This window comes from Pseudophryne corroboree, chromosome 2, assembly GCF_028390025.1.
Source record: "Pseudophryne corroboree isolate aPseCor3 chromosome 2, aPseCor3.hap2, whole genome shotgun sequence".
Lineage (NCBI taxonomy): Eukaryota > Metazoa > Chordata > Amphibia > Anura > Myobatrachidae > Pseudophryne > Pseudophryne corroboree.
This window is the reverse complement of record NC_086445.1, coordinates 585,953,720-585,980,280: the sequence shown is the minus strand read 5'-3', so window position 1 is coordinate 585,980,280 and position 26,561 is coordinate 585,953,720. Positions and strand designations below refer to the sequence as shown.

At 47.7% G+C, this 26,561-nt stretch overlaps 1 protein-coding gene across 1 annotated transcript in view; it reads right to left on the bottom strand.

Annotated features, from left to right (window-relative positions):
* Positions 1 to 1,045: 1,045 nt before the first annotated feature.
* LOC135037145 (serine/arginine-rich splicing factor 6-like) overlaps positions 1,046 to 26,561 on the bottom strand; it is a 60,723-nt gene continuing 35,207 nt past the window's right edge. Inside the window, exons 5-6 of the mRNA XM_063954525.1 lie at positions 2,942 to 2,977; positions 1,046 to 2,847 (exon numbers count right to left, since the gene is read on the bottom strand). Of these exons, the coding sequence (XP_063810595.1) occupies positions 1,587 to 2,847; positions 2,942 to 2,977 (1,297 nt within the window). The 3' untranslated portion in view covers positions 1,046 to 1,586. The remainder of the gene's footprint in view (positions 2,848 to 2,941; positions 2,978 to 26,561) is intronic.

Below are 26,561 nucleotides of genomic sequence, written 5' to 3'. Positions count from 1 at the left end.
TCTGCTTACAGACTTCAGAAAAGATATGTATATGGTGGGGAAACTGCACGGGAAAAGCAATACGGGGAATGTTATTCGTATATGTATACCCTTGGAGACAAATGTGATTCAGAATATTGTGTAATACCACACGTGCTTCCCAGTGTTCACTGAAATGTCTATCTTTATTATGCTGTTAAATAAAAAAATTACTCTATTAAAAAAAAAACCTCACATTCAAGTGAACTCCCCTTTATGGGCGGTATTCAAGTTTTTCCACCCCTTCCACACCCGTGCTGTTTCTGCTGACTGGAGTGGTGGTATATCAGCTCCCAAATCCTGGAGTTGTAAGGCGCCCCAACCCCTTGAGTAATAAGGCACCCAATCCTTTACACAGCTAAACCTTATTACTATGGGCGCGATAACAGGGATCACTTTAGAAAGGAGATTGGGCGCGATATCATTTGAATACCGCCCTATGTATCACATTCTATATGGACAAAATAACTCCATTAAAGCTGCAATCCCACAAATTTTTAACAAATATTGAACATTGTAACAGGAAGCTTCAGTTTTCTGCAGGATAAACTAATCATATTAGATAAAACGCATATGCATTTGAGGGTTACAAGTTGATGAGGATGTAACCTGATCTCCATGTCCGTCCCGGTCAGGAAGCTCATCAGCCTTACATTATAGAAAAGGAAGGTAACTGAGGAGATTGCGATACAAAAAAAGAGGAGCATTGATCTTCGCTTACACAAACATGTCATTAGTGGTTGTCATGGCAATCAAATGACTATGGGGGAAATTCAATTCTTAGGAAGTGCTTCCAGGTATCTAGCATATCGGCCAATTACAATACTGCTGATACCACAATTTGGCGCTTGGATGTCGGGAATTTAATACCCATTATATAATAGCAGTTTGAAGACAAACAAATCGGAGAACTATAGTCCTCCACAATGTCTCATCTCCCAGGTAACAAAGGTGATATCTGTATTTGAATGGGATTGTAGCTTTAAATAACTTCTCAAATAATACTACTCAATGACTGCACCTGTGCTTTCTGAAGCAAAATATTCTTTATTCAAACGGAATGAAAAGCAGAAGGGACCTCACTAAAAAATATGAAAAACAAAGTTTCAAGGGGGGAGGGAAGGAGAGACACGTGACTAGGATAACTGGGAAACCTATAAATTATAAAGAAACATTACACTTCTTCCCCTGCACTTTTAAATGAATGCTAATCATACAAGAGCTCATATGAAAACCAGCACCACACAATTTTGAGCTGGTATTTTCATAACTATGTCTGTCTTGCCAACATACTTTCCCACCAGTCATATTACCAAACTTCCATTAAGCATCAAAATAGACATCCACATATATCAAGAGCATGCATCAAGTATGCACTTGCTGCTTTATGACTTGGCAACTTCTTTTGATGCACTTAAAAACAAAATTACATGTTGAACTGTCGAGATGCTAACAGACCATAAGATATATATTAAAAAATGCTTTAATTCCTGAAATAAATATAAAACATCCAACATGAGGAGCATAGCAGAACTCCATATAGTAGTAGAAAGTCGGGGAAAGGGAAGTCAAGCCACCGTGGGAGAGGCTGATCTCGACCGTGGTTTCAGAGGAGAGCTGGCTGACTGGGCTTCCTCTTCAACCTCCTGTTTAATAACCTCTGTAGGAAGGGGAGAAGGGGGAGAAGTTGGAGAAGCGGAACCATCTCTAGCTTCAGAGTGGGCGACGATCTCACCCTCCTCTATTTCCTGATCGGATTCCGTGGTAAACGCCACGGTGTCCTCTTTTTTGATTTTCTTACTCGACTCTCTACTGCTGCTTCTCTTTTCACGACTGCGTTTCAGATTTTTCTCTTTGCTGCAACTACGGCTTGAATGCCTGCCATTTCTTCTGCCCCTTTCCTTGCTTCGACTCCTCTCTCTGCTACGGTTTTCCCTCTTTTTTCGTCTGCTTTCTCTTTCCTCTCTGCTGCAACTTCTACTTCTTTCTTTGCTGTGACTATGTCTGTCCTTCTTCTGGCTGCTGCTTCTATCCCTTTCTCTGCTGCGACTCCTATCTCTACGCTTCCTATCCTTGCTCCTTCGTCTGCTGTTCCTATCTCTCCTATGCCTATTCTTCCGTTCCATGCTTCTACTCCGTTGTCGCTTACTCCTATCTGTGCTACGGCTTCTATCCTTATCCTTCCTTCGACTTCCATTCCTATGCCTTCTTTCTTTACTCAGACTCCCTTCTCTCTTTTCCTTGCTTTGGCTTCTTTCCTTATCTTTGCTGAGACTCCTACTTCTTTCAAACTCCCTAGTTGGACTTTTTTCTTTACTACTGCAGTTTTCTCTCTCTTTGCTTCCATTTCCATCTTTGCTCCTGCTCTCCCTCTCCTTGCTGCAACTTTTCTCTTTGCTCCCGTCTCTGCCCTTGCTTTGGCTTCTTTCCTTACTTCTGCTGTTCTGCTCCTTGCTAGAACTCCTGCTTTCTCTCTCCCTGCTTCGGCTTTTACTCTTCTTTTGTTCCTTACTGGGGCTTTTGCTTGTCTCTTTGCTTCTTCCATCCCTATCCTTTCGTTCTTTGCTATGACTCCTACTTCTCTCTTTGCTCCTGCTTACCCTCTCTTTGCTGCGACTACGACTGCCTCTTGTCCTATCCTTACTTGGACTCCTGCTGTCTCTCCTGTCCTTACTTCTGCTTCGACTATTACTCCTCTCTCTGCCTTTTGCCCTATCCTTACTGCGACTCCTACTGTCCCTCCTTTCCTTGCTAACACTTCGACTATCTCTTCTGTCCTTGCTGTAACTCCTGCTCCTCCTTTCCCGCCTTCTGCTGCGAGAGCGAGATCTGAAAATTAGAAGGGAAGAAAATGTCAAAACATCTACAGATTGGCACATTATAGGGTCAACAACAGAACAGTTCAAACTGAAATGCAACTTACCTTGATCTAGAGCGACTGCTTCTCCCTGAGCGTGACCTGAAATATAGAATGAAAAAAATGATTCATGTCCCACAAATTGTAAAGGAAATAAGCACTCTACATTGCAAAGATATGTATGAAAGTTAAAAGATGACAAGCTTCATAATAAATCAAAGATTATGCACATCTTATGAGTACCTGTTATTATAATATGCAAGTGGTGATTACTATGTATGACATCACCACAAAGCTTAAAAAAGGGACAGCACCTTTAGAGTATAAGTGCAAAAAAATAAAAATAATTACCACCTAACCTTTACAAAGATGACCTGATTTGGCAAACGTGGCCAAACTCAGTCCTACTTAACAGTTCAGGTTTTCCATAACTCCCAGATGGTGCACATGTGCATTCAATACGAAACGCAAATAAAGTGCCGGCTGCTGGTATCCCAGCATTCAGGATACAGACACCGGAATCCCGACAGTTTGTTTGGGCGAGACATGTACAATGTGCATGGACGCCCAGACATCAGTTGAATTGTGACAATTGTTTGGGCAGCTGAACAATCCCATTTAGGATTTTTAGACGCTCAATACAATTGAATCAGAGCTAGAGAGATGAAATAAGATTTTACTCACCGGTAAATCTATTTCTCGTAGTCCGTAGTGGATGCTGGGGACTCCGTTAGGACCATGGGGAATAGACGGGCTCCGCAGGAGACTGGGCACTCTAAAGAAAGAGTTAGTACTACCTGGTGTGCACTGGCTCCTCCCTCTATGCCCCTTCTCCAGACCTCAGTTAAGGAAACTGTGCCCGGAAGAGCTGACATTACAAGGAAAGGATTTTAGGAATCCACGGTAAGACTCAAACCAGCCACACCGTATAACTTGTGATAAACATACCCAGTTAACAGCATGAACAACAAACGAGCATCACTCAACGGATGCAACAATAACATAACCCTTTTGTAAGCAATAACTATATACACGTATTGCAGAAAGTCCGCACTTGGGACGGGCGCCCAGCATCCACTACGGACTACGAGAAATAGATTTACCGGTGAGTAAAATCTTATTTTCTCTAACGTCCTAGTGGATGCTGGAGACTCCGTAAGGACCATGGGGATTATACCAAAGCTCCCAAACGGGCGGGAGAGTGTGGATGACTCTGCAGAACCGAATGGGCAAACACAAGGTCCTCCTCAGCCAGGGTATCAAACTTGTAGAATTTTGCAAATGTGTTTGAACCTGACCAAGTAGCAGCTCGGCAAAGCTGTAATGCCGAGACCCCTCGGGCAGCCGCCCAAGAAGAGCCCACCTTCCTTGTGGAATGGGCTTTCACTGATTTTGGATGCGGCAACCCAGCCGCAGAAAGAGCCTGCTGAATCGTGTTACAGATCCAGCGAGCAATAGTTTGGTTTGAAGGAGCACCAGCTTGTTGGATGCATACAGGATAAACAGCGAGTCAGTCTTCCTGACTCCAGCCGTTCTGGTTACATAAATCTTCAAATCCTGGACTACGTCAAGCAACTTGGAATCCTCCAAGTTACGAGCAGCCGCAGGCACCACAATAGGTTGGTTCAAATGAAAAGATGACACCACCTTTGGCTGAATTCTGCCCTGTCCATATGGAAAACCAGATAGGGGCTTTTACATGACAAAGCCGCCAATTCTGACACACGCCTAGCCGAAGCTAAGGCCAACAGCATGACCACTTTCCACGTGAGATACTTTAGCTCCACGGTTTTAATTGGCTCAAACCAGCGGGATTTCAGGAAACTCAACACCACGTTAAGATCCCAAGGTGCCACTGGTGGCACAAAAGGGAACTGAATATATCAGCACTCCCTTAACAAACGTCTGAACCTCAGGCAGTGAAGCCAGTTCTTTTTGAAAGAAAATGGATAGGGCAGAAATCTGGACCTTTATGGACCCTAATTTTAGAACCATAGTCACTCCTGACTGTAGGAAGTGCAGGAATTGACCCAGCTGGAATTCCTCTGTAGGGGCCTTCCTGGCCTCACACCAAGCAACATATCTTCGCCATATACGGTGATAATGCTTTGCCGTCACGTCCTTCCTAGCCTTCATCAGCGTAGGAATAACTTCATCCGGAATGCCTTTTTCCGCTAGGATCCGGCGTTCAACCGCTATGCCGTCAAAGGCAGCCGCGGTAAGTCTTGGAACAGACAGGGCTACTGTTGCAATAGGTCCTGTCCGAGAGGCAGAGGCCATGGGTCCTCTGTGAGCACCTCTTGCAGCTCCGGGTACAAAGTCCCTCTTGGCCAATCCGGAACAACGAGTACTGTTCTCACTCCTCTTCTTACGATTCTCAGCACCTTGGGTATGAGAGGAAGAGAGGAAACACAGACCGACTGGAACACCCACAATGTTTCCAGTGCGTCCACAGCTATCGCCTGAGGGTCTCTTGACCTGGCGCAATACCTTTGCAGCCCCTTGTTGAGACGGGATGCCATCATGTCCACTCGTGGCAGCTCCCATCGACTTGTGATCTGAGCAAAGACCTCGTGATGAAGTCCCCACTCTCCCGGGTGGAGGTCATGCCTGCTGAGAAAGTCTGCTTCCCAGTTGTTCACTCCCGGAATGAACACTGCTGACCGTGCTTGCACGTGATTCTCCGCCCAACGAAGAATCCCGGTGGCCTCCGCCATTGCCAGTCCGCTTCCCGTGCCGCCCTGGCGGTCCACCGCAGTGATGTTGTCCAACCGAATCAGCACTGGTTGGTTTCGAAGCAGAGGCTCCGCTTGACTCAGGGCATTGTATATGGCCCTCAGTTACAGGATATTGATGTGCAGACAAGTCCCCCGACTTGACCACAGCCCCTGGAAGTTTCTTCCCTGAGTGACTGCCCCCCCATCCTCGGAGGCTTGCGTCCGTGGTCACCAGGACCCAGTCCTGTATGCCGAACCTGCGGCCCTCGAGAAGGTGAGCACTCTGCAGCCACCACAGAAGAGACACCCTGGCCCTGGGGGACAGGGTGATCAGCCGATGCATCTGAAAATGTGATCCGGACCACTTGTCCAACAGATCCCACTGAAAGATCCTGGCATGGAACCTGCCGAAGGGAATGGCTTCGTATGACGCCACCATCTTTACCAGGACTCGCGTGCAGTGATGCACCGATACCTGTTTTTGTTTCAGGAGGTCCTTGACCTGAGTCACGAGCTCCTGAGCCTTCTCCTCCGGGAGAAATACCTTCTTCTGGTCTGTATCCAGAACCATGCCCAGGAAGGGCAGACTATTCGTAGGAATCGGCTGCGACTTTGGAATATTCAGAATCCAGCCGTGCTGCAGCAACACTTCCTGAGAGTGTGCTACGCTGATCAGCAACTGCTCCCTGGACCTCGCCTTTATGAGGAGATCGTCCAAGTATGGGATAATTGTAACTCCTCGCTTCTGAAGGAGCACTATCATCTCCGCCATCACCTTGGTAAATATCCTCGGTGCCGTGGACAGACCAAACGGCAGCGTCTGGAATTGGAAATGACAGTCCTGTACCACAAACCTGAGGTACTCTTGATGAGGCGGATAAATGGGGACATGCAAATAAGCATCCTTGATGTCCAGAGACACCATGAAATCCCCCTCTTCCAGGCTTGCAATAGCTGCTCTGAGTGATTCCATTTTGAACTTGAATTTCTTCAGATAAATGTTCAGGGATTTCAAATTCAAGATTGGTCTGACCGAACCGTCCGGTTTCGGTACCACAAACATAGTGGAATAGTAACCCCTTCCCTGTTGAAGGAGGGAAACCTTTACCACCACCTGCTAGAGATATAGTTTGAGAATGGCCGCCAACACTACCTCCCTTTCCATGGGGGAAGCTGGCAATGCCGATTTTAGGAAACGGTGAGGGGGCGTCACCTCGAATTCCAGCTTGTATCCCTGAGACACAATTTGTATAGCCCAAGGATCCAACCGTGAGCGAACCCACTGGTGGCTGAAATTTCGGAGACGCGCCCCCACCGCTCCTGGCTCCGCCTGTGGAGCCCCAGCGTCATGCGGTGGATTTAGTGGAAGCTGGGGAGGACTTTTGTTCCTGGGAACTAGCTGCGTGGTGCAGCTTTTTTCCCTTACCCCTGCCAAGAAAGGATGCACGTCTGACTTTCTTGCTTTTTTGAGAACGAAAGGACTGCATCTGGTAATACGGTGCTTTCTTTGGCTGTGAGGGAACATAAGGCAAGAAATTTGACTTCCCAGCTGTAGCTGTGGAAACGAGGTCCGAGACACCGCCCCCAAATAAATCCTCACCCTTATAAAGCAAAACCTCCATGTGTTTTTTTAGAGTCGGCATCCCCTGTCCATTGCCGAGTCCATAAGACCCTTCTGGCAGAAATGGACATTGCGTTTATTCTAGAGCCCAGCAGGCAAATGTCCCTCTCGGCATATATAGGACAGCGTCTTTGATATGTCCCAGGGTCAGTAGAACAGAGTCCCTGTCCAGGGTATCTATCTCCTCCGAGAGATTATCAGTCCATGCTGCTACAGCACTACACATCCAGGCCGAAGCAATTGCTGGCCTCAGTAGTGTACCAGAATGTGTATAAACGGACTTCAGGATAGCTTCCTGCTCTCTATCCGCAGGATCCTTTAGGGCGGCCGTATCCTGAAACGGCAGGGCCACCCTCTTAGATAAGCGTGTCAACGCCTTGTCTACCCTAGGGGAGGATTCCCAGCGTAACCTGTCCGTTGGCAGGAAAGGATACGCCATCAGTAATCTCTTGGAAATTATTACCTTCCTATCAGGGGAATCTCACGCTTTCTCACATAATTCATGTGACGGGGCAAAGTCACTTCTTGCTTTTTCTCCCCATACATATAAACCCTCTTGTCAGGGACAGGGTTTTCCTCTGAAATGTGCAATACATCCTTCATTGCTATAATCATGTAGCGGATGGCCTTAGTCATTTTAGGCTGCAACTTTGTATCATCGTCACTGGAGTCGGACTCCGTGTCGGCATCCGTGTCAACTATCTGGGATATTGGGCGCTTATGAGACCCTGAAGGCCTCTGAGCTGTAGGACCAGACATGGGCTGAGACCCTGACTGTCCCAAGGCTTCAGCTTTATCCAACCTTGTATGCAAGGAGCTTACATTATCATTTAACACCTTCCATATATCCATCCAATCAGGTGTCGGCACCGTCGGCTGCGACACCACATTCATCTGCACTTGTTCTGCCTCCACGTATCCTTCCTCATCAAACATGTCGACACTGACGTACCGACACACCGCACACAGGGAATGCTCTGACTGAGGACAGGACCCCACAAAGGCTTTTGGGGAGACAGAGTATGCCAGCACACACCCCAGGGATTACACAGTAACTTAGTGTCTACCCAGTAGCTGCTGTTAGTGATAATTTGCGCCTAAATTTATGTGCCCCCCCCTCTCTTTTTTACTCTTTTTGCACCTGGATACTGCAGGGGAGCTTCTTTCCAGCGGAGCTGTGAAGAGAAAATGGCGCTGGTGTGCTGAGGAAGAAGGCCCCGCCCCCTCAGCAGCGGGCTTCTGTCCCGCTTCTATGTGTAAAAAATGGCGGGGGCTTGTACATATATACAGTGCCCGACTGTATATATGTATTATTTTGCAAAAAGGTATCTTAATTGCTGCCCAGGGCGACGCCGGTTTTATATTTGTCTATATACATAAATATATATATTTTTTCTACAGATAAAAATAAGGAGAAGGTGCGCTCATAGTGCAAATCAATACTTTAATGGAAAGTACACCGATAGGTATAATCCAGGACAGGTAATTCAAAGACTCGTACCCTAATTACCCACACTGTGGGCTGAATACCACATGATATAGAATTTTTCCACAAGGCTGTAGCTGTGATCGCCTACCGCAGTCCGGGACAAAGCACCGTATCCGGCCGTGAAAGAGCCAGGACCCGTCAAGCCACCGTGCTGGGGAATCATGCAGATCATCCAGTACACTTGCAGGAGAGAGACGTCAGACAGACAGACAGTCTATCATGTGGTATTCAGCCCACAGTGTGGGTAATTAGGGTACGAGTCTTTGAATTACCTGTCCTGGATTATACCTATCGGTGTACTTTCCATTAAAGTATTGATTTGCACTATGAGCGCACCTTCTCCTTATTTTTATCTGTAGAAAACTTATCTCCTGGAGTTCGGAGTCATTATAGGAGGAATGTGCTGCGGTAATTAAACTTACCAGTGCCCCAAACCCGGACGGTTGGTCTGTGGATGGTCCATCATAGAGTCACCAGCGCACCTGTACATGCTTTGCTAAATAAATATATATATGCACAAATACTTTTAAACACATAGGAGTGATTCTCCAGACAGTGAACAAACTCCTGTGCACCACTTTTTTTCTTTTAAAACTGGTCTGTTAAGTTTTCATATAACAAAAATTTCTTAATTGCTTAGCAGCAATGCCTAAAGCCAGGTACACACTAGTCGATGTGCGTACCCGGCGATATTGGCTGCGCCAGGGACCCAGTGGGGTGCCGGCATCAGCAAGTGCATACAAACTTGCTGATGCCAGCATGAAGGGAGCAGGGGCCATGCTGCGCCCTTGTTAACCAGGTCCTTCCTTGCCTGGACTGTTCAGACGAGGGAGGGGGCCGTTAACGATATTGAGTGTACAGACTAGACAGTAAAAGAAATCGCTCAGAATGGCCCTTCTGAGCGATATCTTTAATGTTCTCGTCTAGTGTGTATGGAGCTTTACTCTCTATAACTTAAAACCTACTAAAATCTTGGCATTTTGGAGAAGTATGTTTAAATTTATGTAGCTGTCCCGTGCATCACAGAGAATCGCCAATAGATGCAATACATATGCTATTAATTTAAAAAAAATCTGCATTTTGCGGTTGTTTGTTCATGTCATTCAAGAATCTGTGACATTATGAAACTCACATTTGTCAGTAGCTGTATCACTGGCATTTGTCCAATATATCAATTTACCAATCGACACATCGTATGTATTTGTGCAGTATAAAATTAAGTCACGGTTTCAATTACAGCACCTAATCATAGCTTTAATTATGGAAAACAAAGTTACTGGAATATGGCAACAATTGAAAACTTACAAAACCAGTGTCTTAACAATAGCAAATACACCCATAATATGGTGACAAAAATAAAGTCAGCCACATGAACTACCAAGCTGGCAGTTTCCTCCAAGTACTCTTCCCTTCCCAATTATGGGGTATATGCAATTCACGGCGAATCGCGGCAATTTTTCGCCGTTTTTTAATTCGACTAAATTCGCCAGGTGAATTCCGGAAGGTGGCTTCCGGAATTCACCATATTCAATGAAAAACGGATTCGCCAGAATCGCGGGCGAAAATCGGCCGATTTGGCGGATTTTGCCGCGATTTTAAAAAACGGGAAAAAACGGGAAAAACCCGGAAAAAAAAAATGGCGTGGGGTCCCCCCTCCAAAGCATAACCAGCCTCGGGCTCTTCGAGCTGGTCCTGGTTCTAAAAATGCAGGGGAAAAATTGGGCAGGGATCCCCCGTATTTTTAAAACCAGCACCGGGCTCTGCGCCTGGTGCTGGTGCCAAAAATACGGGGGACAAAAAGAGTAGGGGTCCCCCGTATTTTTAACACCAGCATCGGGCTCCACTAGCTGGACAGATAATGCCACAGCCGGGGGTCACTTTTATGCCGTGCCCTGCGGCCGTGGCATTAACTACCCAACTAGTCACCCCTGGCCGGGGTACCCTGGGGGAGTGGGGACCCCTACAATCAAGGGGTCCCCCCCCCCCAGCCACCCAAGGGCCAGGGGTGAAGCCCGAGGCTGTCCCCCCCCATCCAATGGGCTGCGGATGGGGGGGCTGATAGCCTTTTGTGATAATAAAAAGATATTTGTTTTTTTCCATTAGTACTACAAGTCCCAGCAAGCCTCCCCCGCAAGCTGGTACTTGGAGAACCACAAGTACCAGCATGCGGGAGAAAAACGGGCCCGCTGGTACCTGTAGTACTACTGGAAAAAAAATACCCAAATAAAAACAGGACACACACACCGTGAAAGCAAAACTTTATTTCATACGCCGACACACACATACTTACCTATGTTGACACGCCGACTGCCACGGTCTCCGACGATCCGAGGTACCTGTGAAAAAATTATACTCACCTTCCAGCGTCCAGAGGTACATCCAGGTCCAGAGATAATCCACGTACTTGGCAAAACAAAAAAACAACGATCCATACCGGACTAGAAAGGGGTCCAATGCTCTCACATCAGACCCCTTTCTCCCGAATGCCGGGACATCACGTGACTCCTGTCACTGAATTCCCTTCAGCCAATCAGGAAGCGCTACTTCCGTGGCGCTCATCTGATTGGCTGTGCGCTGTCTGTGATGTGACAGCGCATCGCAAAGCCGCTCCATTACTTTCAATGGTGGGAACTTAGCGGCTAGCGGGGGGGTCACCCGCTGACCGGCGGGTGACCTCACCGCTAGCCGCTAAGTTCCCACCATTGAATATAATGGACTGGGCTGTGCGATGCGCTGTCTGCTCAGACGCACAGAGCCAATCAGATGAGCGCAACGAAGTTGCGCTTCCTGATTGGCTAGAGAGACCTTTCTGTGACAGCTGTCACTAACAGGTCTCTCTGCATTCGGGGATAGGGGTCCCATGTGTCAGCATGGGACCCCTTTCAGTCCGGCATGGAGCGGGTGTTCGGTTTGTTTTTTTCTCCAAGTACGTGGATTTATCTCTGGAGCCTGGTTGAGGTGAGTATATTGATCTTTTATTTTCAGGTACCCCTGGATTCTACATGGAGAAGAGGACCGATGTCGGCGTGTGAACATAGGTAAGTATGTGTGTGTCGACGTATGAAATAAAGTTTTACTTTCACGGTGTGTGTGTCCTGTTTTTATTTGGGTATTTTTTTTCCAGTAGTACTACAGGCACCAGCGGGCCCGTTTTTCTCCCGCATGCTGGTACTTGTGGTTCTCCAAGTACCAGCTTGCGGGGGAGGCTTGCTGGGACTTGTAGTACTGCTGGAAAAAACAATATTCTTTTCATGATCACAAAAGGCTATCAGCCCCCCCATCCGCAGCCCATTGGATGGGGGGGGACAGCCTCGGGCTTCACCCCTGGCCCTTGGGTGGCTGGGGGGGGGGGGGGGACCCCTTGATTGAAGGGGTCCCCACTCCCCCAGGGTACCCCGGCCAGGGGTGACTAGTTGGATATTTAATGCCACGGCCGCAGGGCACGGCATAAAAGTGACCCCCGGCTGTGGCATTATCTGTCCAGCTAGTGGAGCCCGATGCTGGTGTTAAAAATACGGGGGACCCCTACGCTTTTTGTCCCCCGTATTTTTGGCACCAGCACCAGGCGCAGAGCCCGGTGCTGATTTTAAAAATACGGGGGATCCCCTGTCAATTTTCCCCCCGCATTTTTAGAACCAGGACCAGCTCGAAGAGCCCGAGGCTGGTTATGCTTTGGAGGGGGGACCCCACGCCATTTTTTTTAAGGATTTTACCGTTCCAGCAATAAAAAAAATAATAAAAAAATAATAATATTTTAAAAAATATATAAATAATATTTGTGCCTCCAAAAAAAAAAAAAAAAAGTACCTAATCCCTTCTAATATAAATAGATCTGCTATTCCCCAAAAAACAAAAAAAACAAAAAAAAACATGTTTAAATTTTTTTTATTTGTTTTCACCCTCCAAAGTGTGGCGGATTGAAAATGACGAATTTGCTGTCTAAAAGCACTGCTGTCGAATTTCCAAACTTGAATTGAATATGCTTTGGTCGAATTGCAGCACTTATATCATTGCAGAAAAGTCGAATTTGCAAAAATTCGAATTTCAAAAAGTCGAATTTTGAAAGTCCGTTTTTTGGTCGGAAAGCACTGAATTGCATAGGCGAATTTTTTTTTTGGTCGAAAATGACCCGAAATTCGACAATTTCGGGAATTCGACTGCAATTGCATATACCCCTATGTCTCTACCTTTCTAATCCATTATCTCCCATCAGGTATCAGAATAACCACGAGCCAATAAATCACTGCGACTTACCTAAAGCCGGGTACACACTAGCTGATGTGTGTACCCGGCGACACTGGCGGCGACCCGTGCATACACACTTGCTGATGCCGGCGTGAAGGAAGCAATAGCGGGGGCCCATCGTTAACGAGGTACTCCTTCGGCTGGACTGTTCAGAGGGAGGGGGTCGTTAACGATGTTGAGTGTACAGTCTAGGAGATAGTAAAAGATATTGCTCAGAATATCCCTTCTGAACGATACATTTTACTTTCTCGTCTAATGTGTATGGGGCTTTAATATTAACACAAAAAGGTAGATTTCTGAGCACTAGGTTTTGAGCAATGCTACTAAAAGCAAGAGTTACACAGACAGGATTAATTTTAGTATGAAGTTCAATTAACTGAAACTATTTTATTGCAACCTCAATACATTTCTCTCAAGACAAAAAAAGTCAGCACTTGTGGAGGAATGCCTGACTGCATCTGGTTGATAGAGCTAGATAACTGATACAGTCAATAAGGTCGACAGGTACAAAAGGTAGGCATGCAAGAGGTGGCCAGTGCTTAAGGCTATCAGGTTCAAATAATCAATATTTGTGTGTGTGTGTGTGTGTGTGTGTGTGTGTGTGTGTGTGTGTGTGTGTGTGTGTGTGTGTGGGGGGGGGGGGGGGGGGGGTTCTTTCTACTTTATCACTCACTAATCACTAATTTTTCATCCATGTGGACTAAGAATGGGAAGCAAGGGGAGTGTGGCACCCTTCCTGAAGAATGGTGAGCGAAGAGAGCCCTGCAATGGGGCACGGTACACTAACTGGGGTCACGTGGTTAAACACAGAAAAGGATTTTTTTTTTAAATGTGTCGACCATTGTCATTGTCAACGTTTTGACCATGTCGACCATTTGGATTTGACCTACTGACTGTCGGGGGGGGGGGGGGGGGGGGGGGGGGGAATTAAATTGTTTCGGGCGTCCAGTTTTCCTGTCTAAATGGGATGGTTTAGATGCCCAAACAGTTGTCACAATTGAATTGTTTGGATGCACATGTATATCGCGCCCAGACAGACCGCGTTTAGCTGCGTAAAACAACAGTGTCCTGCTTTGAGCATGCAAACTACTGTTTGGACAGCCAAAGTGCCGAGTTTGTAAACTTGTTTTCTTGCACCTCAGGAGGCTGCAGGAAAATAGGATTTTGGTACTTACCAGGTAAATCCTTTTCTTTGAATCCATAGGGGGCACTGGAGTACTCTTGGGATATGGACGGTTTCCGTAGGAACAAGGCACTGAATATTAAAATTTAGAACTCTCCTCCCCTCCATATCCCAGAGTACCTCAGTGTTTTTTTACTGAGCCGAACAGGAGCGAGAGATGTTGACAATGGAGAATTACATATAACAGAACGGACAACAATAAAGTTGACACATAACGTGACTGACAACTAAACAGTTGGCACAATAACCGATAGAACTTGAAACTTGAACCACTCGGTAAGTGTTACCATACGATTCCCTGAACTTACTGCAAACTAGGTAAAACTGCTCTGGGTGGGCGTTTAGTGCCCCTATGGATTCAAAGAAAAGGATTTACCTGGTAAGTACCAAAATCCTATTTTCTTTTTCATCCACTAGGGGTCACTGGAGTGCTCTTGGGACGTACCAAAGCTTCCCCCGTGGGCGGGAGAGCAGTTTGGCACCTGTAACACTAGGCGGTCAAAGCTAGATGCTGATGCCGCAAACGTATCAAACTTGTAAAAATAGGATTTTGGTACTTACCAGGTAAATCCTTTTCTTTGAATCCATAGGGGGCACTGGAGTACTCTTGGGATATGGATGGGATTCCGTAGGAACAGCACTGAATATTTAAATTTAGAAACACTCCACCCCTCCATATCCCCGAGCACTTCTCAGTGTTTTTTACTGAGCCGAACAGGAACTATAGAGATGTTGACAATGGAGTATTACATATAACATAACTGACAATAACGAAGTTAACACATAACGTTACTGACAACTAAACAGTTGACACCCTAACCAGCACTTGTAATTTGAACCAGTCGGTGAAAGTGTGTTACCATAAGATCCTCAGAACTAACCACAAGTAGGTAAAACTGCTCTGGGTGGGCGTCCAGTGCCCCCTATGGATTCAAAGAAAAGGATTTACCTGGTAAGTACCAAAATCCTATTTTCTTTATCATCCACTAGGGGTCACTGGAGTACTCTTGGGACGTACCAAAGCTTCCCCCGTGGGCGGGAGAGCTGTTTGGCACTTGTAACACTAGGCGGCCAAAGCTAGATGCTGATGCCGCAAAAGTATCAAACTTGTAAAAGCGCACAAACGTGTGCACTGAAGACCATGTAGCCACCCGGCAAAGCTGCGTCGCAGAAGCCCCACGACCAGCTGCCCATGAAGTTCCCACAGAACGTGTGGAATGAGCGGTTACTGACGTAGGCGGTTGTAACCTAGCATGAAGGTAAGCCTGACGTATGGTCAGTTTTATCCATCTGGATAAAGTTTGTTTAGATGCTGGCCAACCTATCTTGGCAGCATCATAGAGAACAAATAACGTATCCGTCTTACGAACTGAAGACGTTCGGGATACATAAACGCGTAATGCGCGTACCACATCCAGAGTTCCAGAATGTGCTGTCAACACAGGAACTACTATTGGTTGATTGATGTGAAAAGATGACACTACCTTTGGTAAGAAGGCGGGATTCGTCCGAAGTTCCGCTCTGTCATCATGAAACACCAAATACGGTGGCTTGCATGACAAGGCACCCAAATCCGAAACACGCCTTGCTGAAGCTAAGGCTAGGAGAAAAATTGTTTTCCAAGTGAGAAACTTTATATCCACTTGTTGTAAGGGTTCAAAATATGAAGACTGTAAGAACTCCAAACCAGATTCAAGTCCCATGGCGCTGTAGGTGGAATGAATGGAGGCTGTACCCTGAGTACACCTTGGAGAAAAGTGCGTATAGACGGCAATAGAGCCAATCGTCTTTGAAAGTAAATTGACAAAGCAGATACCTGCACCTTTAGTGTAGATAAACGCAATCCTCCATCTAACCCTGTTTGTAGAAACAACAACAGGCGGCATACCTTGAAAGCGGATGTCGGAAATTTCCGAGCTTCACACCAACCTATATAGGCACGCCATATTCTGTAATAATGAGCTGCCGTAACCGGCTTCCTAGCTCGTAACATGGTTGGTATAACTGAATCTGGAATGCCCTCTCTTCTTAAGAGGGCGGTCTCAACAGCCACCCCGTCAAACGCAGCCGCTCTAAATCGGGGTAAAGAAACGGACCCTGTTGTAACAGGTCTGGACGTATCGGGAGCGGCCAAGGATCGTCTGCGAGTAATCCTCGGAGATCCGAGAACCAAGCTCTCCGAGGCCAATGAGGCGCCACTAGTATGACTGTGACCGACTCTCTTTTGATCCGTTTTAGCACCAGAGGGAGCAGCGGAAACGGTGGAAACAGATACACAAGACTGTACGGCCACGCGACAGTGAGAGCATCCACCGCCACTGCCTTTGGATCTCTTGTTCTGGACACATACTGGAACGTTTGGTGATTGTGTCGAGATGCCATCAGGTCCACCTGAGGATAACCCCATCGCTGAACCCACATGTGAAACACTTCTGGATTTAATGACCATTCGCCTGGATGAAAATCCCGACGACTGAGATAATCCGCTTCCCAGTTGTCCACTCCCGGAATGAACACGGCCGACAATATCACCTGGTGGCATTCCGCCCAATTGAGGATTCGAGCTACTTCCCGCATTGCCATGCGGCTTCTCGTTCCTCCTTGTTTGTTGATGTATGCGACGGCCGTCGCATTGTCCGACTGCACTTGGACAGGCTGAGAGCGAATCCTGTGCACTGCTTGTCGTAGCGCATTGTAAATTGCGCGGAGTTCTAGAACATTTATAGACAGCAATTTCTCGTGATCCGCCCAGAGACCCTGGAGCTGACAATTTTGAATTACCGCTCCCCAACCTCTGAGACTGGCGTCCGTAGTTAGAATTATCCAATTCCAAAGTCCGAACCGTCTTCCTGCGGTTACATTGTGTTCCTTGAGCCACCAGAGCAGAGATACTCTTGCTATTGGCGACAACCTCACCCTGTGGTGAATCTGCAGATGCGAGCCCGACCACTGGGCAAGCACGTTCAGTTGAAATGGACGAGAGTGAAATCTTCCGAACTGAAGCGCCTCGAAAACTGCCACCATTGTGCCTAAAAGGCGAATGCACAAGTGTACCGACACTGTGCGTGGCTTGAGCACTAATTGTACTAGATGGTGTAGCATTTGTACTTTCTGTTGTGGTAGGTAAATTCTTTGATTGACCGTATCGAGAATCATACCTAGGAACTGAAGGCGTTGAGACGGAATTAGATGTGATTTCTTGAAATTTACAATCCAACCGTGGTGAACCAGTACATTGTATGTTAGCAGCGCATGTTGGGTAAGTATCTGCTGAGACGGAGCTTTGATGAGCAGATCGTCTAAATACGGAACTATTGTCACTCCCAGGGATCTGAGGTGAGCTATCATCACAGACATCACTTTGGTGAATACCCGAGGCGCTGATGACAGGCCAAACGGTAGAGCCTGAAACTGGTAATGGTTCTGGCGTATTGCAAACCTCAAGAATTTCTGATGAGGCTGCCAAATTGGAATGTGTAAGTACGCATCCTTGAGGTCTAGCGCAATCATAAATTCCTTGGTCTCTAACCCCGCAATCACCGAACGTAGAGACTCCATTTTGAATCTGTAGTAAGTTACGTACTGATTGAGCCCCTTTAAGTTCAATATTGGTCTGACTGAGCCATCCGGCTTCGGGACCACAAACAGACTTGAATAATAACCCTGACCCTGTTGGTGTACAGGGACCGGAATCAACACTGCCGAATCCAGTAAGGACTGAATGGCAATTTGCAAAACCGTCCTCTTGTCGTCCGACAGAGGCAATCCTGTCTTGAAAAACCGCAGAGGCGGAAGACAGTCGAACTCTATTTTGTAACCTTTTAACACTAAATTGCGGATCCAGCCCTCCGCGGATGTGTGGAACCACGCCACATGGAACGTCTGAAGGCGTGCTCCCACAATTGGAGAACCGAGATGGGCTGGTAACCCGTCATGCCACTGGCTTGTCGGTAACCTTAGCGTCTTGGCGAGTTGTGTTGGTTTGATGGAAACCACGTCCTCGACCACGTCTAGCAGGCGTGGCTGATCCTCTGCCATCGAAAGGGCTGAGGTCTAAAGGATTTGAACGAAGGTCCAGCGTACCTTCTTCTTGGAGCCGGTGGAGGCAATGGTAAGAAAAATAAGATTTTACTTACCGATAATTCTATTTCTCGGAGTCCGTAGTGGATGCTGGGGTTCCTGAAAGGACCATGGGGAATAGCGGCTCCGCAGGAGACAGGGCACAAAAAGTAAAGCTTTTCCAGATCAGGTGGTGTGCACTGGCTCCTCCCCCTATGACCCTCCTCCAGACTCCAGTTAGGTACTGTGCCCGGACGAGCGTACACAATAAGGGAGGATTTTGAATCCCGGGTAAGACTCATACCAGCCACACCAATCACACCGTACAACTTGTGATCTAAACCCAGTTAACAGTATGATAACAGCGGAGCCTCTGAAAGATGGCTTCCTTCAACAATAACCCGAATTAGTTAACAATAACTATGTACAATTATTGCAGATAATCCGCACTTGGGATGGGCGCCCAGCATCCACTACGGACTCCGAGAAATAGATTTATCGGTAAGTAAAATCTTATTTTCTCTATCGTCCTAGTGGATGCTGGGGTTCCTGAAAGGACCATGGGGATTATACCAAAGCTCCCAAACGGGCGGGAGAGTGCGGATGACTCTGCAGCACCGAATGAGAGAACTCCAGGTCCTCCTTAGCCAGAGTATCAAATTTGTAAAATTTTACAAACGTGTTCTCCCCTGACCACGTAGCTGCTCGGCAGAGTTGTAATGCCGAGACCCCCCGGGCAGCCGCCCAAGATGAGCCCACCTTCCTTGTGGAGTGGGCCTTTACAGATTTAGGCTGTGGCAGGCCTGCCACAGAATGTGCAAGTTGGATTGTGCTACAGATCCAACGAGCAATCGTCTGCTTAGACGCAGGAGCACCCATCTTGTTGGGTGCATACAATATAAACAACGAGTCAGATTTTCTGACTCCAGCTGTCCTTGCAATATATATTTTTAATGCTCTGACAACGTCCAGTAACTTGGAGTCCTCCAAGTCACTTGTAGCCGCAGGCACTACAATAGGCTGGTTCAGATGAAATGCTGACACCACCTTAGGGAGAAAATGCGGACGAGTCCGCAGTTCTGCCCTGTCCGAATGGAAAATCAGATATGGGCTTTTGTAAGATAAAGCTGCCTGTTCTGACACTCTCCTGGCCGAAGCCAGGGCTAGAAGCATGGTCACTTTCCATGTGAGATATTTCAAATCCACCTTTTTTAGTGGTTCAAACCAATGAGATTTTAGGAAGTCCAAAACCACATTGAGATCCCACGGTGCCACTGGAGGCACCACAGGAGGCTGTATATGCAGCACTCCCTTAACAAAGGTCTGGACTTCAGGGACTGAAGCCAATTCTTTTTGAAAGAAAATCGACAGGGCCGAAATTTGAACCTTAATAGATCCCAATTTGAGACCCATAGACAATCCTGATTGCAGGAAATGTAGGAATCGACCCAGTTGAAATTCCTCCGTCGGAGCACTCCGATCTTCGCACCACGCAACATATTTTCGCCAAATTCGGTGATAATGTTGCACGGTTACTTCCTTGCTTCAATCAAAGTAGGAATGACTTCTTCCGGCATGCCTTTTTCCTTTAGGATCCGGCGTTCAACCGCCATGCCGTCAAACGCAGCCGCGGTAAGTCTTGAAACAGACAGGGACCCTGCTGAAGCAAGTCCCTCCTTAGAGGTAGAGGCCACGGATCTTCCGTGATCATCTCTTGAAGTTCCGGGTACCAAGTCCTTCTTGGCCAATCCGGAACCACTAGTATCGTTCTCACGCCTCTTTGCCGTATAATTCTCAATACTTTTGGTATGAGAGGCAGAGGAGGAAACACATACACCGACTGGTACACCCAAGGCGTTACCAGCGCGTCCACAGCTATTGCCTGCGGATCTCTTGACCTGGCGCAATACCCGTCCAGTTTTTTGTTGAGGCGAGACGCCATCATGTCCACCATTGGTCTTTCCCAACGGGTTACCAGCATGTGGAAGACTTCTGGATGAAGTCCCCACTCTCCCGGGTGAAGATCGTGTCTGCTGAGGAAGTCTGCTTCCCAGTTGTCCACTCCCGGGATGAACACTGCTGACAGTGCTATCACATGATTCTCTGCCCAGCGAAGAATCCTTGCAGCTTCTGCCATTGCACTCCTGCTTCTTGTGCCGCCCTGTCTGTTCACATGGGCGACTGCCGTGATGTTGTCCGACTGGATCAACACCGGTTTTCCTTGAAGCAGAGGTTCTGCCTGGCTTAGAGCATTGTATATTGCTCTTAGTTCCAGAATGTTTATGTGAAGAGACGTTTCCAGGCTCGTCCATACTCCCTGGAAGTTTCTTCCTTGTGTGACTGCTCCCCAGCCTCTCAGGCTGGCGTCCGTGGTCACCAGGATCCAATCCTGTATGCCGAATCTGCGGCCCTCCAATAGATGAGGACTCTGCAACCACCACAGAAGAGACACCCTTGTCCTTGGAGACAGGGTTATCCGTAGGTGCATCTGAAGATGCGACCCTGACCATTTGTCCAACAGATCCCTTTGGAAAATTCTTGCGTGGAATCTGCCGAATGGAATTGCTTCGTAAGAAGCCACCATTTTTCCCAGGACTCTTGTGCATTGATGTACAGACACCTTTCCTGGTTTTAGGAGGTTCCTGACAAGCTCGGATAACTCCTTGGCTTTTTCCTCCGGGAGAAAAACCTTTTTCTGAACCGTGTCCAGAATCATCCCTAGGAACAGCAGACGAGTTGTCGGCATTAACTGGGATTTTGGAATATTCAGAATCCACCCGTGCTGTTTTAGCACTTCTTGAGACAGTGCTAATCCCATCTCTAGCTGTTCTCTGGACCTTGCCCTTATTAGGAGATCGTCCAAGTATGGGATAATTAATACGCCTTTTCTTCGAAGAAGAATCATCATCTCGGCCATTACCTTTGTAAAGACCCGAGGTGCCGTGGACAATCCGAACGGCAGCGTCTGAAACTGATAGTGACAGTTTTGTACAACGAACCTGAGGTACCCCTGGTGTGAGGGGTAAATTGGAACGTGGAGATACGCATCCTTGATGTCCAAGGATACCATAAAGTCCCCCTCTTCCAGGTTCGCTATCACTGCTCTGAGTGACTCCATCTTGAACTTGAACTTCTTTATGTACAGGTTCAAGGACTTCAGATTTAGAATAGGCCTTACCGAGCCATCCGGCTTCGGTACCACAAAAAGAGTGGAATAATACCCCTTCCCTTGTTGCAGAAGAGGTACCTTGACTATCACCTGCTGAGAGTACAGCTTGTGAATGGCTTCCAAAACCGTCTCCCTTTCGGAGGGGGACGTTGGTAAAGCAGACTTCAGGAAACGGCGAGGTGGATCTGTCTCTAATTCCAACCTGTACCCCTGAGATATCTGCAGGATCCAGGGATCTACTTGCGAGTGAGCCCACTGCGCGCTGTAATTTTTGAGACGACCCCCCACCGTCCCCGAGTCCGCTTGAGAAGCCCCAGCGTCATGCTGAGGCTTTTGTAGAAGCCGGGGAGGGCTTCTGATCCTGGGAAGGAGCTGCCTGTTGCTGTCTCTTCCCTCGACCTCTGCCTCGTGGCAGATATGAATAGCCCTTTGCTCTCTTATTTTTAAAGGAACGAAAGGGCTGCGGTTGAAAGGTCGGTGCCTTTTTCTGTTGGGGAGTGACTTGAGGTAGAAAGGTGGATTTCCCGGCTGTAGCCGTGGCCACCAAATCTGATAGACCGACTCCAAATAACTCCTCCCCTTTATACTGCAAAACTTCCATATGCCGTTTTGAATCCGCATCGCCTGTCCACTGTCGCGTCCATAAAGCTCTTCTGGCCGAAATGGACATAGCACTTACCCGTGATGCCAGTGTGCAGATATCCCTCTGTGCATCACGCATATAAAGAAATGCATCCTTTATTTGTTCTAACGACAGTAAAATATTGTCCCTGTCCAGGGTATCAATATTTTCAATCAGGGACTCTGACCAAACTACCCCAGCACTGCACATCCAGGCAGTCGCTATAGCTGGTCGTAGTATAACACCTGCATGTGTGTATATACTTTTTTGGATATTTTCCATCCTCCTATCTGATGGATCTTTAAGTGCGGCCGTCTCAGGAGAGGGTAACGCCACTTGTTTAGATAAGCGTGTTAGCGCCTTGTCCACCCTAGGAGGTGTTTCCCAGCGCTCCCTAACCTCTGGCGGGAAAGGGTATAATGCCAGTAATTTCTTTGAACTTATCAGCTTTTTATCAGGGGCAACCCACGCTTCATTACACACGTCATTTAGTTCTTCTGATTCAGGAAAAACTATAGGTAGTTTTTTCACACCCCACATAATACCCTGTTTAGTGGTACCTGTAGTATCAGCTAAATGTAACGCCTCCTTCATTGCCAAAATCATATAACGTGTGGCCCTACTGGAAAATACGGTTGATTCGTCACCGTCACCACTGGAGTCATCGCCTGTGTCTGGGTCTGTGTCGACCGACTGAGGCAAAGGGCGTTTCACAGCCCCTGACGGTGTTTGAGTCGCCTGGACAGGCACTAATTGATTGTCCGGCCGTCTCATGTCGTCAAACGACTGCTTTAGCGTGTTGACACTATCCCGTAGTTCCATAAATAAAGGCATCCATTCTGGTGTCGACTCCCTAGGGGGTGACATCCTCATATTTGGCAATTGCTCCGCCTCCACGCCAATATCGTCCTCATACATGTCGACACACACGTACCGACACCCAGCAGACACACAGGGAATGCTCCTAACGAAGACAGGACCCACTAGCCCTTTGGGGAGACTGAGGGAGAGTTTGCCAGCACACACCAAAAGCGCTATATATATATATATATATATATATCAGGGATAGCCTTATAATAAGTGCTCCCTTATAGCTGCTTTGTTATATCAAAATATCGCCATAAATTTGCCCCCCCTCTCTGTTTTACCCTGTTTCTGTAGTGCAGTGCAGGGGAGAGACTTGGGAGCCGTCCTGACCAGCGGAGCTGTGAGAGGAAATGGCGCCGTGTGCTGAGGAGATAGGCCCCGCCCCTTTTCTGGCGGGCTCGTCTCCCGCTATTTAGAGAAATCAGGCAGGGGTTAAATATCTCCATATAGCCTCTGGGGGCTATATGTGAGGTATTTTTAGCCTTTATATAGGTTACATTTGCCTCCCAGGGCGCCCCCCTCCCAGCGCCCTGCACCCTCAGTGACTGCCGTGTGAAGTGTGCTGAGAGGAAAATGGCGCACAGCTGCAGTGCTGTGCGCTACCTTTAGAAGACTGCAGGAGTCTTCAGCCGCCGATTCTGGACCTCTTCTGACTTCAGCATCTGCAAGGGGGCCGGCGGCGCGGCTCCGGTGACCATCCAGGCTGTACCTGTGATCGTCCCTCTGGAGCTTGATGTCCAGTAGCCAAGAAGCCAATCCATCCTGCACGCAGGTGAGTTGACTCCTTCTCCCCTCAGTCCCTCGCTGCAGTGATCCTGTTGCCAGCAGGAATCACTGTAAAATAAAAAACCTAGCTAAACTTTTTCTAAGCAGCTCTTTAGGAGAGCCACCTAGATTGCACCCTTCTCGGCCGGGCACAAAAATCTAACTGGAGTCTGGAGGAGGGTCATAGGGGGAGGAGCCAGTGCACACCACCTGATCTGGAAAAGCTTTACTTTTTGTGCCCTGTCTCCTGCGGAGCCGCTATTCCCCATGGTCCTTTCAGGAACCCCAGCATCCACTAGGACGATAGAGAAACAGACTTACCTCCCGTAGCCTCCGCAATCCATGCGTCCAATTCTGGACCAAACAACTTCTTGCCATCGTAAGGCAACGCCTCTATACTTCGTTTGACCTCTGCCTCCGCCTGATAAGTACGCAGGTAGAGTGCTCTTCGTGCCGTAACTAGCGACGATGAAATACGAGAAGTGAGCTGACAGACGTCAGTAGACGCTGTACAGAGATACTCTACAGCCTCAATCATTTGATTTACAAGAATTATTAGGTTTTCATCATGTAGAGAAGATTTGAGTTCTGTAAGCCATATTATGAGCGCCTTAGTTACCCAAATGCCAACCAATCCAGGTCTTAGCATCACACCTGCTGCTACATACATGGTTTTTAGCATAGTTTCTATCTTGCGATCTGAAGGATCTTTAAGCGTAGTAGCTGCTGGCACTGGTATGGTTAATTTCTTGGTAAGCTTTGACACTGAAGAATCAACTATTGGTGGATTCTCCCATGTACACGTTACCGAGTCTGGAAACGGATAACTAGACTTAAATCTGCGAGGTATAGAAAACCGTTTATCTGGATTCTGTCGTGTTTCTACTAACATCTGATTTAGAGAATCCGACACAGGAAAACTTACTGGCGTCTTCCGTCGTTTAGTAAATACGACCTGATCATTGGTGAGAGGCCGCTCAGCTTCAGGAAACCTTAGAGACGGACGTACCGCTCTGATGAGATCATCAATGCCGGAACTGTTAACATCCTCGCCATCTGACTCCACTTCGCCCTCCTCACCCTCATCGTGTTCCGTGAGGTCTGGCATGGAATCGTCAGAATGCAACATAGCAGACACTGGAAAATCATAAGACATATGAAAATTATCCTGTTTGCCCAAAATGGATTTGGACCTTACGCAAGGCTGAGATGCCTCCGGTAGTTCTGGCGGTCTCACCCTAGACTCAGATCTTATCGTTTCTCGCTCCAGACGAGCAGCGGTCATTTCTGTCTGTAATCTATCCAGTACATTTACTAACATACCCCACGGAGGGTCCGGTGAGGACATTGGTTGTAAAACTGGCGCAGAAATGGTATTCTGAACGGAATCCACAAAACATACTGTACATGTGGTAGATGCATCCGGTAACACAGCCACATACTTTGCAATTATGCTTTTTAGTTTTTGCTGGTGCCTTACTCATTATGGCGACAGACAATACAATACACAACAAACAGACACCTGCACGACTCAGTAAAATAGCAATAAGGTGTCTCTGTATATATATCTGGCCAAGTGCAGTACACGTGGCCAGTACTAAGAAATGTTATCCCAAATTCCCACTACACCCCTGCGCCTCCGGTGGAGTAGAGATGTAGGACAGGAACGTTCTGGAATCACAGGAGGAAGACACAGGAAGCATGGTTAAACATGGCTGCCATGCTATCTTATACATATAATCTTAGTGCTGGTTACAAAACTTTCACTGATTATAATGCAACAATCCCTGCAGCCTCTTATCTGCTGCTGCAGTATTTCATATGCCGCTTATTGCCCCTGTATTTATTATTGTTTGTCCCCCCTGTAATGGCTGCCTGCTCTTTTCGACTCAGAGCAGCGGCAGCACAGCGTGTGGGGCCCCAGCGGGTATCGCAGAGCGCTGTGAGCCCGAGTGAGCCGCGTGTTGGGACCCGGAGCAATAACGGCGGCCAGCCCCGTGAGCGAGAGAGCTGTGGCGGCCGGCGGCCTCTGAGAGGAGATCAGCGCCTGCACGGAGGTCTGCTGTGGCCGTTGGGAGGGCGCTGAGTGGGGAGAGCAGCGGCGTGGACACACGCCTGGAGCGCTAAGCGCTAACAATGTCCCCACACCTCGGGGCGGCAGCGGGAGCTGACCGCCCCGTCCTTCACATACCTGAATCCTGCAGTTGTGCGGAGGCTCCGACGGGGCTTCTTAAACAAGCGCCGGCCAGCCTGTGCAGGAGGCTGTGTGTGTGGCTGTGAGGGAGCTCTTTCAGAGAGGCCCGACACGCCCGTGCTGCTATCAGCAGCTGCACTATCCCTGACCCTGCCTTTTGGAAGGGGGAAAGGGATGTGTCAAATAGTAGAAAAAATAAAAAAGAAAAATTAAAAATTTCTTCAAGTAACCGTGACTTCAGTTACCGAGCTGTTGCCACGTGGAGCACAGAAAAAACACTGAGAAGTGCTCGGGGATATGGAGGGGTGGAGTGTTTCTAAATTTAAATATTCAGTGCTGTTCCTACGGAAGCCCGTCCATATCCCAAGAGTACTCCAGTGACCCCCTAGTGGATGATAAAGAAAGCGCACAAACGTGTGCACTGATGACCAGGTAGCCGCACGGCAAAGCTGCGTCGTAGAAGCCCCACGACCAGCTTCCCATGAAGTTCCCACAGAACGTGTGGAATGAGCTGTTACTGATGTAGGCGGCTGTAACCTAGCATGAAGGTAAGCCTGACGTATGGTCAGTTTAATCCATCTGGATAAGGTCTGCTTAGAAGCTGGCCAACCCATCTTGGCAGCATCATACAGAACAAACAACGTATCCGTCTTACGAACTGTAGACGTTCGGGACACAAACGCGTAATGCGCGTACCACATCCAAGGTTCCAGAATTTCCTGTCAACACAGGAACTACTATTGGTTGATTGATGT